At 40.0% G+C, this 18,382-nt stretch overlaps 1 protein-coding gene and 1 long non-coding RNA gene across 6 annotated transcripts in view; one reads left to right on the top strand and one right to left on the bottom strand.

Moving 5' to 3' along the window:
• creb3l1 (cAMP responsive element binding protein 3-like 1) overlaps nucleotides 1-18,382 on the top strand; it is a 43,789-nt gene that overhangs the window by 11,260 nt on the left and 14,147 nt on the right. For all 4 annotated transcript variants that reach the window (XM_042405210.1, XM_042405208.1, XM_042405209.1 and 1 more), the window contains 2 exons: nucleotides 6,771-6,903; nucleotides 8,792-8,878. In XM_042405210.1, coding sequence (XP_042261144.1) covers nucleotides 6,789-6,903; nucleotides 8,792-8,878 — 202 coding nt within the window. In that variant the 5' untranslated portion in view covers nucleotides 6,771-6,788. The remainder of the gene's footprint in view (nucleotides 1-6,770; nucleotides 6,904-8,791; nucleotides 8,879-18,382) is intronic.
• On the bottom strand, nucleotides 7,714-14,408 carry LOC121892271. Of its 2 annotated transcripts, XR_006094362.1 has the most exons (5): nucleotides 13,981-14,408; nucleotides 13,803-13,882; nucleotides 11,313-11,518; nucleotides 10,972-11,184; nucleotides 7,714-8,174 (listed from the first exon to the last, which is right to left on the bottom strand). It is a non-coding gene; the product is annotated as an uncharacterized LOC121892271 (long non-coding RNA). The 2 variants fall into 2 exon arrangements; XR_006094361.1 differs by having other exon boundaries at nucleotides 13,803-14,408.

The following is an 18,382-nucleotide window of genomic DNA, read 5'->3' as shown; positions in this document are numbered from 1 at the left end:
TAGCTTAACCTGAGTGGAGGGGGGGGCATATATCAAACTGAATAAATATAGTAAATTGGCTCTAACAGCTACACATCACCACATTGCCATTTAAAAAAATCTGTGGCAGTCAGAATTGTAGGATAATGATATTTTCAGGTCTCTCACAATTGTACTTTCACTTTTCACTGCAAAAAAAATCTTCATCTTAACCAGTCATGTCGTTTTTTATTGACTTTGAATGTCTTATTGAAAACCAGTTGAAATGTCTGCCAGTGGAGCCTTAAGATCACATCAGTGTTGCATTTTGCATATTTTAGCCTAATTTACTATTGAATGTGAACTGTTGAATGTGTGTCTGCCTTTCAGGAAACAGTTGATTTAAGGTCATTGAGCCCATGATATGAAAGTGAACTTGGTGCATGGAACGAAGCATTGCCAAAAACAATCATTGTGATGGAGAGAGTTCAAGTCTGTATTGACTGATTGACTTCTAAAGAGTGAAATTCATGGATGGTTAATATAAAAACATGTAAAACACTTGTACAGTCTTTTAAGTGTAACCGATATTGACACTCATTTATAGAAAAGTCCTGAAACAAGGGAGAGAAAGTCAGGAACAAACTTATTTCTCCACTGGCAGAACATTTACTTCATCAAAAAAAAACAACCTGTTCTAGCTAACTATTCAATTCAATTCAGTTTTATTCATAAAGCGTCAAATCACAGAAGTCAGGGCACTTTTCACATAGAGCAGGTCTAGACCGTACTCTTTATTTTACAGAGACCCAACATTCCCCTGTGAGCAAGCACTTGGCGACAGCGGCAAGGAAAAACTCCTCTTTAACGGGAAGAAACCTCAAGCAGAACCGGGCTCTAGGTGGGCGGCCATCTGCCTTAACTGGTAGGGTAGAGAGAGAAAGGGAGAGGGGGACAGAGACACAGAGAATCACAATAATAACAATTAACAAAAATAATAATAATAGAAATATGAGTAATAAATGATGTCGGTCCCAGCAGCCATGGTCCATGGAAGTCTGCGATCCATAACTAGGGGTCCACAACCCTTATATTCATTAGTGTAGTGTTTATGATATGGCAGAACGAAGCTATTGCTTAAGATTGTGGCTAACCTTTACAAAAGACAGCAGTGATGCAGCAAATATGTGAAAATCATTTCATGTAGAGAGGAAGTCTGTCTAACATAATGGAGCGTTTCCTTCAGTCTGATGTAAGAATGCAGCATTTTGATTTCTCCAGTTGTATTCATTGTGCCTCAGAATCACCACATCTTCAGTAACTCAAGTTAAAGTCTAGTCCAAACAGTTCACATTTAACATTTGCATGGAAAGTAAGCTCATATTTTTCTTTATTTTACCTTTTTAGAGTCATAAAACACCTCCATAATTAATGACAATCACAGCTTATGGCAGCAGAAATCTTACTTGAATAAAATGTACCCTGAATAGGAAACCAGCATTTAATAGCAACCAGAATCGCAAGAGATTAAATCCAAATGTTGCATGATGCTCTTAAGACTGAAGACACTGTGCTATTGATGCAGTGATGCTCTCTTTCCAGTTGACTCCTGTTCATTGCTGTATCAGTAAATGTTCTCCCCATGCATGTGAGCACATGATCCATCAGCTGTATGATTGTTAAGGAGCAGGAGGTGGTTCCTCTCACCAACAGATTATTACTCCACTGGTATGAAGGGAATGACTGCTGCAGCTCATTGGCAAACCTGCAGGTGTCTCTTAATTCTTATGATCCTCCAAACTTCACATACAGACCAGTGTTGGTGATTTGGTCTTTTTCTACATATTTCACCTGAACTAGAGCAGCAGCCAGATGAGTAGAGAAGAGAGAGATGTGTTTAGACTCAACACTGTTAATTACAGGCATAACTTAGTCACTCCCTGCATTTATAATTACTCCTCACGTCTGTCTTTCCCAGCTCTTTCTCTATGTGGTTTACACCTCAGCCCCATCCCCCCCCTAACAACACAACAGCACTGAAATACTCTATAAAAACCGTCAACTGTTTTCCTTCCCAATACGACTCTTTTCCCAGCATAGAGGGAAGTGTTAAGGTAATGAAAGGTCTGGACCTCCGTTCCTCTGTTCACACTGACAGCAGCTGTTCCAGCATCTAACACTGAACCACCCTGAGCTCATTAACTCTCTGTCCTAATAATAACAGCTCCTATTTCTATCTCTCTGTTTGTCTCTCTGTTTCAAAGCTGTGCTGTAGAGGGGCAAACATGATGCAAATATAGGTGTGATGTGGATTAGTATCACAATGTTCTCAAACAAGAAGAAAGTCGGCTGGATGCTGACCTTCTCTCCGAACAATAGACTGGTCAGAAAATCATTTTATCTGCCTACATAATTAGACTGAGCATTCATAGTCTGTCTGATTATTCAACACTGCAGCTACCACAGCAACAGTTTCATGTGGTCAAGTCATCCAGTGCTTTTCCATGAATGACTTTTCTTATAATATTATGTCATTGTTAAACCCTTAAAGGAGACATATCAAGCACATTTCCAGGTCTATATTTATGTTCTGGGGCTCTACTGGAATATCTTAGCATGATTTAAAGTCCATAAAACTCCTTATTTATCTTATACTGGCTTTTATGCAGTCCCTCAGTTCAGCTTCTGTCTGCAACAGGCAGTTTTAGCTCCCGTGTCTTTAAGGCCCAACTCTTGATGAGCCCACTCTGTTCTGATTGGTTAACTCCCGGAAGCTTCTGACGGCTCAAGAGGCTACGTAAACAAACAGTAATAGTAGCATTTCACTTCTTTTTCTCTTTCTTTACTCAAAATGTCAACATGTTAGAGCCCAAATCCAATCCGAAATATGTGAGTGGACAATGCAAACAACCTTAGCGACAAAGATTACGTAACAGACAGCCATTTTTGGGCATGCGTGAACGATCTGACGTCAGTTCAATGGGGAAGTAGAGGTAACATTGCAAATGGAGCGTTCAGAGCAGGCTCAACTCCTGGCTTTTGACTTGAAGGCAGCATTTTTACATATAATTACCTCAGGTTTTGGGGCTTTCAAAATATTTAATATAGACATCTGACATTATAACTGTATAAAAATTACAGAAAATCACAAAAACCATGTTATGTTCCCTTTTAATAGCTTTTTATAGACTGAATCAGCCCTTGAGGGGCTCCTCATGGCTTAGGGGTTAAAATGCAGACCATAAACTGCAATGTCAAAGTTTTGTGTTGCATATCATTTCCCTTCTCTTTCCCCTCATTTTCCTGTCATCTCTCTACTGTCAGAATTGCAAAAATTCAACCAGACCGTGATCGTTTGTGTATTAAATACTTGAATTGAATTGCCAGGTGCAGTCATTTTTTAAAATTTCTGTTGCATAAAGAAAACGATTTATTTTCGAGGCCTTATCAAGGAAAAGGTTGTACATAGTCGAGTGACAGACAAATGACTGCGGAGGGGGAGGTGTTAATTATAAGGTAGCAGGAATGTTGGGAACATCTGATCATTTTAATGATTTCTTTTGGCTGTTATGGTAACAGACACAGAGCAGTCCTCCTCCAACTGATGGCCACAGTGCATGGTTTGATTTCCAGAGAGATACAAGAGATGCCAAAACTGTAAAATAATAAAAAAAAAAACATGTCTCAAATCCATCAATCAATGCCTTATATCTCATATTTAGTGCCTTTAGGGTTTGTCTGCATGAATCAGTCGACAAATTAGCAGAATTTCTAACTGACAGATTTCTCTCTGAGTTAATGAACTGAAACAGGAGAGTCTGGGAGATGTCAGTGAAACTGTTTCTACATGTCTAGTCCTGAGACTAGATATTCAGCCAGAATAACTGAACATGCCTGCATAGGTTTAGAAAAATATAAACAGCGCTATGGGTACACGCCAGGTGATGGGGGGGGGAAAGAAAAAGATTAGCCACAAACTTGGCTCTGCGAGATGTAGGTGAGAGCTATATCACAGGATCCAGGTGTGTTAGGAGGTGTGTAAGTGAATAGCTAACCAGAACTAACATGACACAACAGGATAACTAATAGTACAACTTGAGCTAGAGTTATATAAGTCTATGCAGTAAAATGATAATAATACAGTAAGCAGAAAGCAGCATAAAAGCTAATACTATGCGGCTACTTTGAGCTTATTTCAGAGCATTCATAATTGTTTCAATTATGGACCTTTCTCTTCTTCTTCTCTTCCCGTATGTCTCCCATCATTATCCCAATTTCACCCACATTTCTCCACGTAGGAAACTTTTCGCTGTTTATTTTTGGGTAGCTCAGTTTAAATGTGACCTATATTCCTTAATGGAGCCGAGTTAAAGGGGTAGTGTCAAGGTTATTTAAAGAGCTATTGTTCCAGCATTTAGTGAAAACAAAGCTGCTTTGTCAGTATTATTTCTGTGCGTGTGGGTGTGTTTGTTTATAATTGAGTGAGTATTCACTTATGTGTGAAAGAGCAAGTGAATGCCGGAGCGCTGAGTGTATGTGCAGAGCACACACCTTTTTGGAGCATTGTGAGACTTTGTTCAAATACAAATATAGATATGGCTCCTTTCCATCTCTGTTTGTGGTGAAACACCTCATAGTTGTGGAGTTGGATAGATAGTTTTTTCTATATGGTAAATATAAGATTGCATAAAAGATGGATGCATGCATGAAAAGGATACGAATACAGAGAGTGAACAAAATGACAAGAATAGTCTGGCACACTGTGCAACTTAATGGATTAATAAAGCCATAAACTGTTTCCTTAGCTAAACTAGCGTAAAGCTGCCATTTTTAAACACTACATTTCATTTTATTAGTATTATTATTGTTGTTTAATTGCTAAATAACTATTAATCTTCTATTAGTTTTCCTAATTAATTTGTTGCAAAGCTTTTTGTGGTTAAGCCCTAGATCTCAAACTTTCCTCTCATCTCACTGTTGATATTTTCAAAACTCACCACAGTTCACAGCTGAGTTTCATAACATCATCAGTTCCTTATGTCATGTGCTTCTGTTATTTTAACCCCCATCTGTATGTCTTCCATATGTGTCTGTATGTGTGTGTGTGTGTGTGTGTGTGTGTGTGTGTGTGCGCTTTCTCCATGTGCTTTCGTTAGACAGCTGCGTGTGTCCCAGTGTGTCACCGCAGACACAGTTGACCTCCTAAAGATAGTCACAGAGGCGCACACACACTCAAAAACACACACGCACCAAAGAGCAGGCACACGCTCTAAGATAATGCATGTGTGATGGTGTGAATGTTATTTAAAGTCGCCTTGTTCGAACGCTATTTCAAGAATATACACACCAGCAGTGATCCAGTGACTCACACCTACAGAACGTATAGTCCTGTACGGTTGAGCCAATACAGTTTGTGATTTTTTTTTTTTAGGGAATCTCCTTTTTCCACAGATAGATTTTATGTATTATAGTGATTTATAAGCGCTGTGGTGCTGGGTAGGTAGCGTGCAGTGGGCTTATCAGAGCGTTGTCACTGAAAACAGCTGTTTTCTGCTTGATAAGAGAGGAGTTTATGTGATAGAAAACCAAAACAGAGTTGACTTCTTTGGTTGATTCGTCACTACGAGCAACGCCTTTTACATTACTTCCACATTTGATCCATAGTTGATATAAAAAATCTTGTCGTTAGCTCTTTATTTATTGTCGCAGTGGTGCCTTTACTGTTGCTACTGGACTGATTTAATCCTCTGTGACATTTCATGCAGTTTTTAGAGAAGAGCTTAAGCTAATTTCCTGGAATAAAACATATAAATCATTTTTTTGTATTTGTTGTTAATTAAATCAAGTTATTTCTGTCATAGTGTCTGTCTGAGAAGCCTCCAGTGGTTGGAACTCATTACTACTTGTGCAGTAATGGGTTCCAACCAACCCATCTGTGTGTGTGTGTCTGCTTTTGTACTGCATTGTGCATGTTTGCTTAAGACCAGGGTGACTCATATTGTGTGTGTATGTGTGTTTTTTGTGTGTTTAAACCAGTGAAATCAAAGCACCATGCTGTCCCAGGCTTCCAGAGCACTGTCTCTCAGCTCAGTGACTCATTCATCCAGACTGAGGATGAATCTATCGAAAGACCAGCTCATCAGACATGTCGACCCATTTTCCCTCTTATCTTTTCATGTCGCCACGCCATGCAAAACCGTGTATCTCCAAAACGTTCACTTTTCGTGAGCTAAGGAAAACAGCTTTTTTTTCCAGCTTTGTGGCGAAGCATTTGTTGATAATCCAATGGGTTTTAAGGGCGGAGGTGCTTCCTGTGTTATCTTTACTCCCAGTAACAGTCCAATGCACCTGCAGAGCAGCAGATCCACACTAAGGTCCTTGCATGTCAAGTCAACTCGTGTACCTTAAAGACTCGTTTTAATGTCTCTTGTCCAGCATCTGTGATATTAAAAACATCAGATTTTCACGCAGTCCAAGAAATACAAGGTGTGCGTCAGTTAGTTCCGTTATATAATCCTCTCCTGCGTGGCTGCGGAGGCAATCACAGTGGACAGCAGAACAGGAGGATCCACCAGGGTCTGGTTCAAAAGTAGTTCATTAGCTGACTTTGCTAGCACTAAACAATAGAGATGAGAGTGTCCCGCTGTCCCACGTTTCCATCACCCCTCTATATTTCCATTTCTGTTAGTTTTGTAGTCAGGTCATTTTGAGACAAGTTTGGAAAAGTTTTCTAGCTGAATGTGCTGTTACCCCGTGTTTCTGTGCATACAATGACGCAATGATTTCTCCATGTTTCTCCTCATGTGTTCCAGCCTTTCTCAGGTGACCAGATGGACGACTTCAGCAGCGAATTATTCAGCAGTTTCTTCGAGGACCATCTATTAGAGCGACCCCTGCTGGCAGACAGATCTTCACTTTTACACATGGACATAGACAGCAGCCCAGGTCACTTCTTCTTTCTTTCTTCTTCCTTTTTATATAGGAAAAATGATCATAAAAAGAATATACAGTATGTGCCACTTTCAACACAGTTCCCCCACAGTATTAAAAAAAGGAAAAAGTGTTAAAAAAACAAAGAATAAGTCTGAGATGTTACTGTTCCTTCCAATAACATCTCATCTGCCATTTGTTGCCAACCACTGTCTTGAAGATGTTTGCTTTGAAATGGATTTAGACCCAAGAAACTCTGAGTTTTCCTCTCCACCACTCATAGTCACATCCAGATGACCCTCCCGTTTCCTTGGATAACCTCCAACAGTGCAGCAGCCAGTCTGGGTAGAAAAGACCCCAATCCCATTATTTGGTTTTATCCGAAAGCCAACTCTACATAGAGACCAACTGTATCAATTTGTTCCTTGGTTTGTACCCGACTCAGGATTCTGTCAGTCGAATCAGATTTGGCTGTTCAATATGAAGATTCAACTATTTGTTCCTTTTTTTTTTCATAAAGACTATCTGGCTATCTAATATCCATTGGCATGAGTTAAAGTGATAATTTCGACCACATTAACATAGTCAAATGCAACAGAGTCATGGGAACATATATTTGAGTATTTAAAAATCAATAAAAGACAGCTGCATATGATACAAGATTTGACTTGCGGCCTATTTGAATTGCTGACATATAATGTGAGGTTACCATATGGATCTGTTGGAATAATGAGACAAGCACTACACATGTATTTCTGTTTAAATCAAGCTCTTTAGGCTATATTTTAATTTCTCTTTAAACATAAAAATGAATAAACAGGGGTACATTTTTGCATTTTTTAAGCTTCTATCTGTTTCATCTTGTTATTGTAACGCACACTGACTGCTGGACTCGAAGAATCTCAGTCAACTAAGGGGTCTCCGACAGATGATTCGTCTCATTGAGTTTTAGGGGGAGCAGCCTTAGTCATCTCCTCAACTCACTGACTTCCAAAAATCCTGTCTTTTAACCAGCAGGAAACACACTGGGCTTCTTCTACCTCTCACATAGCAGGTGCTGAGTCCGAGAAGAGTAAGACTGGCAAGTGGCAGGTTCAGGCTACACCTGACTGAGCTACCACTAGGCACTCACTTTCAAACAGAAGCCAGAGCTGCAGGAGTGGGAACTATTATCCCGGCTCAGAGTTACTGTTGCTTCTCTCGACTGTTGAGGCTGTCGTAAAGGTCTCGTCAGGCTCCTCGCTTCCTGTCAGGTGTTGCCATGGTCACTAGTGCAGCAAAGACCCCTGCAGTGAGATAGTTATGATTGTAGGAAGCTGTAAAAAGAATATTTACATTCATAAATGTTTATGTTTGCACTGTGAATGAGCCAGTTGAGATTCTTCTCAGTTCTGCCTCCCTATTGGCCGTTTTCAACTTTTATCCAGGTCAACTGCATGGATGCAATTATAAATATTCAGGAAACCGTTTCACATAAAGTTAATGTCTTGTCATGTTATGCTTGTGCACCGCTGGGCATCATAAAATAGCCAGCAGATTTTTGCTATCTAATAACAACAAATGATCTAATTGGGGAGAAATGTTTTAGGGAAATTCGATATGAGGAGCAGAGTTTTCCTTGCACTCATGGCGGTCATTAATTCAGGCTTTTATGGCAAAATATGTCATAAAATGAATCATTGATGCATCCTGTGAGAGAACAGACTTTTCTTCCTTCATATCATTAAACTTTTCAACTCTTGTGGCTTTTTCCACAACTGTCCTGTCATGTCTAAATAAAGCTGGAAGCAACGTTTACATCCGAATGACAAAAAAGCCGTTATTTTAAAAGTTAGATAAGAAATAGATAAGAAAGAGCGACGTTTCCTATTCCATGTCTGAAAATGGCTTTTTAATCTTACAGATATTCAAGCAGAGCACAGCTACTCTTTGAGTGAAGACTCCGCCCCCCAGAGCCCAGCCCTGTCAATCAAAATGGACCAAGAGTCCGGTAGGTCACTAAGTTTCATATTTACATAATTCCGTCCTAGCTATTGTAGTTTATGCTCAGTTGAAAAATGCTCAGTCAGCCAAAACTCTGCTGCGGGTGTTTTGTCTGGCTCCTTATCATGATGGCTGGCCTCAACATTTAACATGCAGTTTGACCTCTCTGTCTGTCAAATAGTATACAATCTGATTGGCTGACTCCTCTGTCTGCTATGCAAAATGTGCGATAATAGGCCTAATTTGTTATATATTATATTGCATGTAAGACGGGCCTGTTGGAGCAAGTCGCTACTGCAGTGCAATATGAAAATAGAGAATATTTCAGCTCCTGCTTTGCTTGTCTGTCTTTCTCTTCCTCTCTGACTCATTATCTCCTCCTGTCTTCCTCCTCTCCGTCTGTGTCTCTACCAGGCTTCCTCTCTCTCTCCCTCTACCTGTCTCACTCGCTGTCTGTCTGTCTGTCTGTCTGTCTGCATGCTCCTCTGTTCTCCGTTTGTCCCGGGGATCCTGCTGTCTGAGCAGCAGGATCACAGTCTGAGCAGTTTTCCTCCAGCTAAGCCCTGCCCACCTAACACACACACACACACGCAGACACACACACAGAGACTCACACTACGCTATGACAAGCATATGGTTTTGAGTGTGCAGCTTTAGCCGAAGCCAACGGAAACTCTCTTTCTCTCTTCTGTCAGGTTATCTCTCTCTCTCTCTGTCTCTCTCTCTAACTGTCTAACTGTCCTTCCTATTTTCTATCTTTCACTCCGTCTCCCTTAATCCAATTAAATCCTCTTTATTGGCATGAATATCAGATTACCTGCATTGCCAAAACACCACACCGAGCAGAAAAAAAAAGCCTAGTTCACATCAAAAAACAACAGTTTGGCTTGTGTACTGGCAATGTGTTGTATGTTTGCAGTTCAAAACTGTGAACTGGAATGATTCTTCTTAAAATATTTTGTTTCTTTAGAGATAATAAAATGAATGTCAGACTGTGTTTAGAAAGAAAAAAACCAGTGTAAGATAGAATCACTCCAATGAATGTAAATATACAACTTAGTTTTGATTTCATGTAATTTTTGTCTGTCTGTATTTACATAGCTGTCATCTCAAGCTCTCATATGGAGCATGTATATCATACCAATTGTACCCCATTCTCTTTCTCTCTCACACACACACACACACACACACACTAGAAAACACACAACTCATGTATTTGAATCTATTCCAGCGTATTTGATATTGAACTTAATCCAAAATTCTTGACTATAAACTTTGTGATAGTTTTTGATAGTCCGCTAGATTCTCTTCTCTACTGTCGTGTATCTATTGCGCAAACGGACCATTATGTATTTATATATTTGCACTGACATGTAGTTTTATGAGCTATATTTATGTTTGATTTACGTTTGGTGGTGGTTTGAGGAGCATTCATGCATGAATCATGTGTACGCACAGGTTTGATCTTAAATTGTGCATGCAATTTAACAATTATAGAACTTTTTGTGGCATTCATCAATACTTGCATACTTCCGCCTTGTTCTTAGGTAAGATCAAAAAGTTTTAGAGCAACTTAGATCACATGTAAGCCAATACGCACAAAAGCAAACCTGCGTTTTGTGCTGTGAAATATTAATAACGATGATGAAAAAGCAATTTACTTTATGAAAACACAGAAGAAAAATGTTCTACAAGTATTTATTCATTTAATAATTTTAAATGTTTACACTTATTATAGATAATTAGGTCTAGCCTAACAAAATTAGCACACACACACACACACCTGTCCAATCATTAATTATGATAGCACATGCCATTAATTATGATCGGTCATAATATATAAAGTAGTATACAGCTGTGGTCAACCGACTCCGCAATTGCTTATTTGCTACTGCATGATGCGTTGGCCAACCAAGCCTCGAGAAGAGAGCGAACATTTAAAGATCGAGCAGCTTTGTTTACTGACAGTGATGAGTGGCTCATGAGGCGTTTTCGATTACCGAGGCAGATTCTTCAAAACCTGTGTGCCGTTCTGGAGCCTCAATTTAGATCAGAGATAAAACGATCTAATCCCACTCCACCTCATCTGCAAGTACTCACCATTATCGGTTTCCTGGCTACTGGGACCTTCCAGACAGAGATCGGTGATAGGTCTGGCATACCACCGTCAGTCGTGTGCTCCCCAAAGTTCTCCAGGGTATCGTCCAGTTAACACCAGTACATTCAGTTTCCATATACCGCTGCTCAGCACACCCAGATAAAAAGGGATTTTTATGTCGTTCCTGGACTGTCCAGTACTATTGGAGCAATCGACTGTAGAAAACAATTCAACTCAATCAAAGGTAAAATTCAAGTGTTTTTTTTTAAATGTTGAACTAAATGAAGCAATCAACTTAATTAAATTCTGCAATTAAATTTAATTAAAATGGATTGATGCTTACCATTGTCTTCAGATCTTGCTAGTTGATTCTGGGGTATGCTGTCTGGTGCTGACGGGATGTTTCCTGGCTGTGGTAGGTCACTGTCCAGCAGACTATCAGACTGCACCCCCGAGAAACAAACCTCTCCAATGATGGCTCCAATGCGCTCATCCATGACTGTTGTTTTGACAGATTCCTGGCCATCTCCTGTGGCTGTAATAGTACGCCTGGAAGCAGACAGTCGTTTTTTGGTGTCTATTTTCAGATCAAACCATTTTCTGTTTTTTTTTTCGCTAAGAGTTCTTTCTTCTGCACATACATCATTAATTGCACATGTGATCTGTTGCCATGCGTTGCGCTTTTCTGGACCTGTGACCTCACTGCTCACACTTGGACATAAGATTTTTTTCTCAACGAAACTTCATTTAGTAAAGCTTCTGTCTCTGCAGAAGAAAAGTTTTTCCTTCTGCTGCCCTTAGATGGCATTTTCCTTTCTTCTTTTGTCTGAGTTTAACGTTACCTGTCAAATTGCAGTGGTTTGTTGTTGGTTTGTGGTTTGCACACCGCACTTAAGTCTGCTGCCTTTACATAGGTTTATTGGGGCGTTTCCTTATGCTAATTGCAAATTGCCTGGCATGCGCATTTAAGATCAAATGCAATTCATGATTCATTTACTCAGGTGGGTAAGAACAGACTTGGCTGTCAGCACCAGTTCATGGATCCCATGTGGGATTTTCTTATTTTCCTCTCATTGCTTGGTGCTAGAACAAATATAAGCGAAAAATAAGAAAACATTCATGCATGAGGCCCATTGTTCCTGGACTTAAGTCCAGTCTCGACCACTTGAATGCTGCAGCGCTCTCTGATTTGAGGATGGAGGACTGTATGTCTGATTCCTTACTGCATAGTTTCATTTTCAAAATTTCAGATCCACTTCACTCACACTTCTTCTGATGGATTTTTAGCGACCATTCTGGCATGGGAAGTATTTATGCAGCTGTAACTGAGAATCTGATGGCACTTGATTGTTGTATGGGACCCTTAATAGGGTTTGGAGAAAGCAGCTTTGTCTCAGTATATGTACCGAAAACACAGGTATTCAAGTGTAATCTCCAGAGGAGCATAATGCAGACTTGAGAAGAGACGAACGCTCTGGCTGAGGCCTTTTCAGCATCCACTGAGAGCACCACAGTAAGAACAGCTGCTTGTTTGTCATGATGAGTCAGGTTAATTAACCACCTGGGGATATTGGAAGTTGTTGACCTTTCATAAACACACTCTGCTCAGAATGGAGGAATTTGTGGATGATGGTGTGTTTTGTTGGACACGCACATAGACAGCATATTAAAATGTATCCCAAGTAGAATTGGCACTAATCACTGAATGGTTCCTAGTCTGTTTACAGGAAGCTGCAGATAAAGACCCTGCAAAAGCTGCCACTTTGTCCAATAATGAATCATTTATTTGATGATAACATTTTTATACTCCTACAATAGTTGATAAAACATGAAAATTAAACCCTACCCATGGCCAGATTAACTTGCCTGGGGGCCCCTGGGGCAAAAATCTGTTGTTGGGCCCCTGTTGCTGCCAAGTTTCCATTGAATACAGAACACACAGAGACCCAGAAACCAATCAGTACCCATACTCAAATACTACCTGACCCCATTATTCAGGAAAAGGCACCATGTAAGCACTATATAAATCCAAGTAATAACAGTGAAATGAAAATAATAACGTATGTAATGCCAATTCCCAAACAAACTTGTTATCAGAGCACCAGAAAGCATCTGCCGCACAGTGCACCAAGTGTTTCTGGGACCCCTGGAAGTCTCAGTCCAGCCTTGTGTCCACCAGGGCAGAGGAGCTGGAACAAGGATAAACATGCGTGCAGCCAGAAATACTCCAGTAATCGTGTATGTTTGTGCAAAGTTGATACTACTGGGCTTGTTCTTGATGTTAGCGATGGAGAATATAAACATAGTGCTGACACTAACAAACCGGACAGCAGCACAACAAACCAGTCGACATTTCACAATAGCAGAGTACGGAGGTCTTCTCCAGCCATTTTAAAAATGCTGATTTGTGTGTTTTGTAGCACAGATTTACATATTATTGAAGTTTTGAGTCATGTCTCCTTTTCTTTTTCTGTCTCAGACTGTCTCCTTCTCCCTCATGGCCTGTGGTCTTTACACACAAGTCACAGAGATGCTGTTTTTTTTTTTTACTACAGCTCCTACTGCGCTGCTCCCAACTATTGTTTTAATACAGCTGCTGTCCCACTGAGATCAAACACAGCCGCCACCTCTCCTCCATTAACCCCCTGTGACGACTTCCAGGAGCCTTCAGTCATTAACCATCACTTTTTACACCATCGCCAGGACTTTTTTTTTTTTACCTGAGTTTACATCATTTTACCTACACAGGCACACTTTCTTTTATTAACAGCATCCAAAAAGATAGCAATATGTACCATGAGATTGTCAACATCCAAGGTGAAAGAACGTGTACCTTTTAAATTTGAATGGTTTGGTATGTGACTGCATCTTCCTTCACTTCATTGTCTCTCATATCATTGTAGAAAATGTCTCCTGGTTGGCCAAGGAAAGGAAAAAGGAAAATGATCAAAAACTTGTATTCTTTTTAATCAAACTTCTCCCCAACTCTGTCAAAAGTTGTGTCATTCTACCTTTTGATGAAACCACTAGATGTACGGGAGAATCTCCCTGTCCATTAGCCAACAGCTTCTGGTACTCATTAAAGAATAGTGGTAGAGGGCTTCCAATCAAGCCCTGGCTTAACGAGGGCAGGAGGCTTAACGAGACTCAGCCTTAGCAGCAGGACAGACCTCATTATGGGAGGCCTCTGAGGGTCTTACTTTTAGAGAGGATGAAGGGAAATAGGTAAGTGGTGGATCTACCCCAAAACTGAATCTACCTGTTACTTCCCTTTTTGAACTTTTTTTGATCTTAAGTCCGTGATTTTCTTCTTAGTAATAGATTTCAGAGTCACCATGTTAATCAGCGATGTATCAGAGTGATCTGAGTCATTGCAGAGAATTGGAGGATGAAATGAGTGTAACTTACTTCATTCTGTGGTCTGGGATAAGTGTTGTGTATGGAAAAATTTGGATTAAAGCAAAATTGTAGCCATTACAAATCTGGTATCGATGAGCTGTTTGTTGTTAATACCCCACTGAGAGTAGGTCCCCTGGAAGCTGATGTGGTTTTTCTCCCTTTGTTTATTCAACGTTTTCATCCAAAGCAAGATATCTTGAAAGTTACTAACTAGGTTGCCATGATCATATTTGACTCATCATCGCTGACTCATTAGCTTGTTTGAATCAAAAGAGCACATGATTATTTTATCAGCTGCAGCTGTGATTCTCATGCTATGACACTGCTGTATTAGATCACAAAACAATGAAATGATTAAGAGGATAATCGTCAGTTTATTAGCCAGGTAGATGCTAGGTAGTTGTTGCAACTTCCTGCAATTCAGTTGACTATATAGTCATTTACTACCCGCTGGTCTAGGAACTGAGCTGAAACGAACACCATAAATAGTAATAATTTTGCTAACACTCACTTTGGATTTTAGCAGGATATCACCTGTCATACATGTGGCCTTTGTGCTCTGGCTATTGAGTTAAAATAAACAATACAGCTGATACTAATAGATTAAAAACAGCTCCACTGATCTTGCAAATCGGCTCGGGACTTCTCAAGTAACCACCACAACAGTTACAATCTTGAGATCAGTGTTTATTTCTCTTGCCGGCGGCACAGATTTGTTTTAGGATGTTTTTTGGATGGATTCTCTCTGTGCTGATCCCCGCCGTAGTGATGGACAGGATAACGAGAAGAGCTACCGACTCTGACGGGCACGCACCTCCATCCCCCTCTGCTTCCACCCAACACACACACACACAGCTTGTAAACTTCAGAGCATTTTACCAGTGCAATGTTGCTAGGAAACCAGGAGGTGATAAAAATGACGTTAACTCCTAACATACACGCGCACACACACACACACACACACACACACACACACACACAAACAGCAACACAGCAATCCTTGTCTTGTTAAACTGCTACTGCTCTCTTTCCATACACCATGGGAGCCTTTTGTATATTTATATATGTGTGTGTGTGTGTGTGTCACAAACATCAAAGTGTCTGGTCTGGTGTTCGTGTGTTATTCCACAAAAAAAAAAAATGCTGACTTGATGAAAAATCACACAGTCCTCCTTCTCCACCTGCACACTTTAGTTGTAATTTACCTCTAAAAAGTTACGACTTAGATCACGGCTTCACTTTTGAATTTAAGGTTAAAGATGAAGTTAAAAAACTCTCATATAGACTGTTTGGTGGACTAATGAGGTTCCCTTGGAGCAGTAGCTAATCAGCTCACCTTTTAAAATGGCCTTAATTCAAAGCACACATAGTTAACCTTTAACTCTGGCAGACCAAAGACTATAAACTCCTACTATGAAAAACTTTATTTTGAGGAACAATGTGTAAAAAAAAATGTAAACAAGGTACAATTTACACTAAATAATGTGCAAGATATCTAGATAATTTCCATTTGATGTAATGGTGCAGCCATAAAACATGTTGCCTGATGAATATGTACATATATATATATATATACAGGGCTTTATCCATTTAGTATTGTTGTTCGACGAATGTTCAAAATTGATCCTGAATTTTAGAACAGAGTATGAGACAAACTGCAAAAAAATCTGGACCCTACAATTCCCAAAAGGCAACTCGATATCTTTGCTCATTTGACCCTGTCCTCCGTGAAAACACCCACATTTTTCATAACTCTACACGTCCAATTTCTGATGAAAAATGTCTCAAGTCTCAAGTCACCGCTCTGAGATTTTCTCGCGAAAATGAATCTGTAAGGAGGAAGGCCACCTGGTAAGTTTTGAAATGCTGTTGATTGCAGGATTCTGTCTCATCAATGGGAATTAAGTTAGCTGGATAGTGTGCCGAGTAAAACATGAAGTTAATCTAATCTGAAGCATGGATGGGAAAAACAGGTGTTCTAGCTGACTAACCGCGGTTAATCAGCTAATTCGTAATCCTGTTTAGTGAGACATGTTGTAGGAGACATGACCCTCAGACCTTTTGATAATATCCTGTAACGCTCGTTGAGAAGTCATCCAGTGGCGGCTGCGAGAGGTTTTCACACAGTTTACTCATCCTATGTTCGAAGTTTTGGAAAAAAACGGCAGGACAGTGATTAAATGGATTTATTTTGTTCGAGCATTACTTTTCTGTTCTTCTCATTAATGTGTCACTGGAGAATAGTGAGGATGTGTCACTGAAGAATGGTGAGGATGTTAGCTCCACAGTAAAAACAGTCCCTGTGTTTTATTAGTCAGAGGTCATTTTAGGAGGTTGGCTAGTGTTGGCAGGGAGGACCGGAGCCTCTTCATCATCATGTCCACTACAACACCAAATACACCAGGACTGTCAGTGACTAGCTTTTCTGCAGACCTGTAGTGGCACTTAAGTTCCTAAAAATACTTTATTCAGTTACCAGTAGACTAAACAATGGAGTAACTGTTAGATGCTCTTAGAAATATATCCACATTGTGTTTGGTGAACCTTCGTTGAAATTGTACTCTGACCTCATTGTAGGGTCACTCAATAATGCATATTTTCTACAGTGTTTAAAGTCGGCAACTGTTGTTTCTCAGGAGGGATACTGAGGACGAGTTGCTGGTTCAGCCCATCTTTTATTTCAGGGTAGATACACACTCACTGGAGACAAATTATGCACCACAGTTGCCAGAGCGACGTCGTCCAGCAGTCTGTAATAACCAGGCTTGTCAGGAAGTGCTCAAATGTTTTGGGGAAACTCTTTGAAAGTGGGATTTATAAGCTACCAGTTACTTCCCATTGGAAGACCTACAGCAAAGCCTCCCAGAGGAGAAGTAAAGTTGTTTACTAAAGTTGCTCAGAAACTTGGAAACTTCATTCTGCTTTTTAAAAATGGCAAGGAGCATTTTTAGAGAAGAATTAGGGTTTTTTATTATTAAAATTAAAAAAAACAACAAAAAAACCAATATAGTACATAAAATGTTGCACATACAGTATGTATACTTATACATAGTACTCCAAATACAGGTACAAATATAATTTAGAATATACACATGTGCTTTTTCATGGCCATATAATAAATATAATAATTATTCTAGTGATTTATGACCAAGGACACCAATAATCAATAAATAAAAAATCACATATTATCTTGTACCAGGAGGTCCCTTGATATTCAAAACATGTAAGTGCTTGTTATAGCAAGTTAACTCCTTTATGGTGAATATGAAGGAGAATTCAGTTTCAATTCAGTTTTATTTATATAACGCCAAATCACAACAGAAGTTATCTCTGGGCACTTTTCACATGGAGCAGGTCTAGACCGTTCTCTTTAAGACCCCACGTTCCCTCATGAGCAAACACTTGGCGACAGCGGCAAGGAAAAACTCCTCTTTATCGGGAAGAAACCTCAAGCAGAACCAGGCTCTAGGTGGGCGGCCATCTGTCTTGACCGGTTGGGTTGAGAGAGAAAGAAGGAGAGAGAGAGGGGGGAGAGAGACACAGAGAAGCATAATAACAACAACGATAATAATAATAGAAATATGAGTAATAATAGCAAGTGTGGGTGTCATGCAGGACCATGGGGGTCCCCAAAGTCATGGTCCATAGAAGCCCACAATCCATAACTAGGGGTTCATGACCCTGATCCACAGCATCCTGTGAGATGTGAAAGCACAAAAACTCCGGGGAAGAAGCCAAGTTAGTGACATGCATTCATGATAAATGAATGCATATAGATGGAGAAGGGGAGTCCCCTGGCAGTCTAGGCCTGTAGCAGCATAACTAAGGTCTAAGGCAAGCTTGGCCGGCTCTAACTATAAGCTTTATCAAAAAGGAAAGTTTTAAGCCTACTCTTAAATGTAGAAAGGATGTCTGCCTCCTGGACCTAAACTGGGAGATAGCTTCACAGGAGAGGAGCCTGATAGCTGAAGGCTCTGCCTCCCATTCTAGTTTTGGAGACTGTAGGAACCACAA

The sequence above is a fragment of the Thunnus maccoyii genome, chromosome 24 (genome assembly GCF_910596095.1).
Source record: "Thunnus maccoyii chromosome 24, fThuMac1.1, whole genome shotgun sequence".
Lineage (NCBI taxonomy): Eukaryota > Metazoa > Chordata > Actinopteri > Scombriformes > Scombridae > Thunnus > Thunnus maccoyii.
The sequence above is the reverse complement of the archived record's forward strand: the minus strand, read 5'-3'. Positions and strand labels throughout refer to the sequence as shown.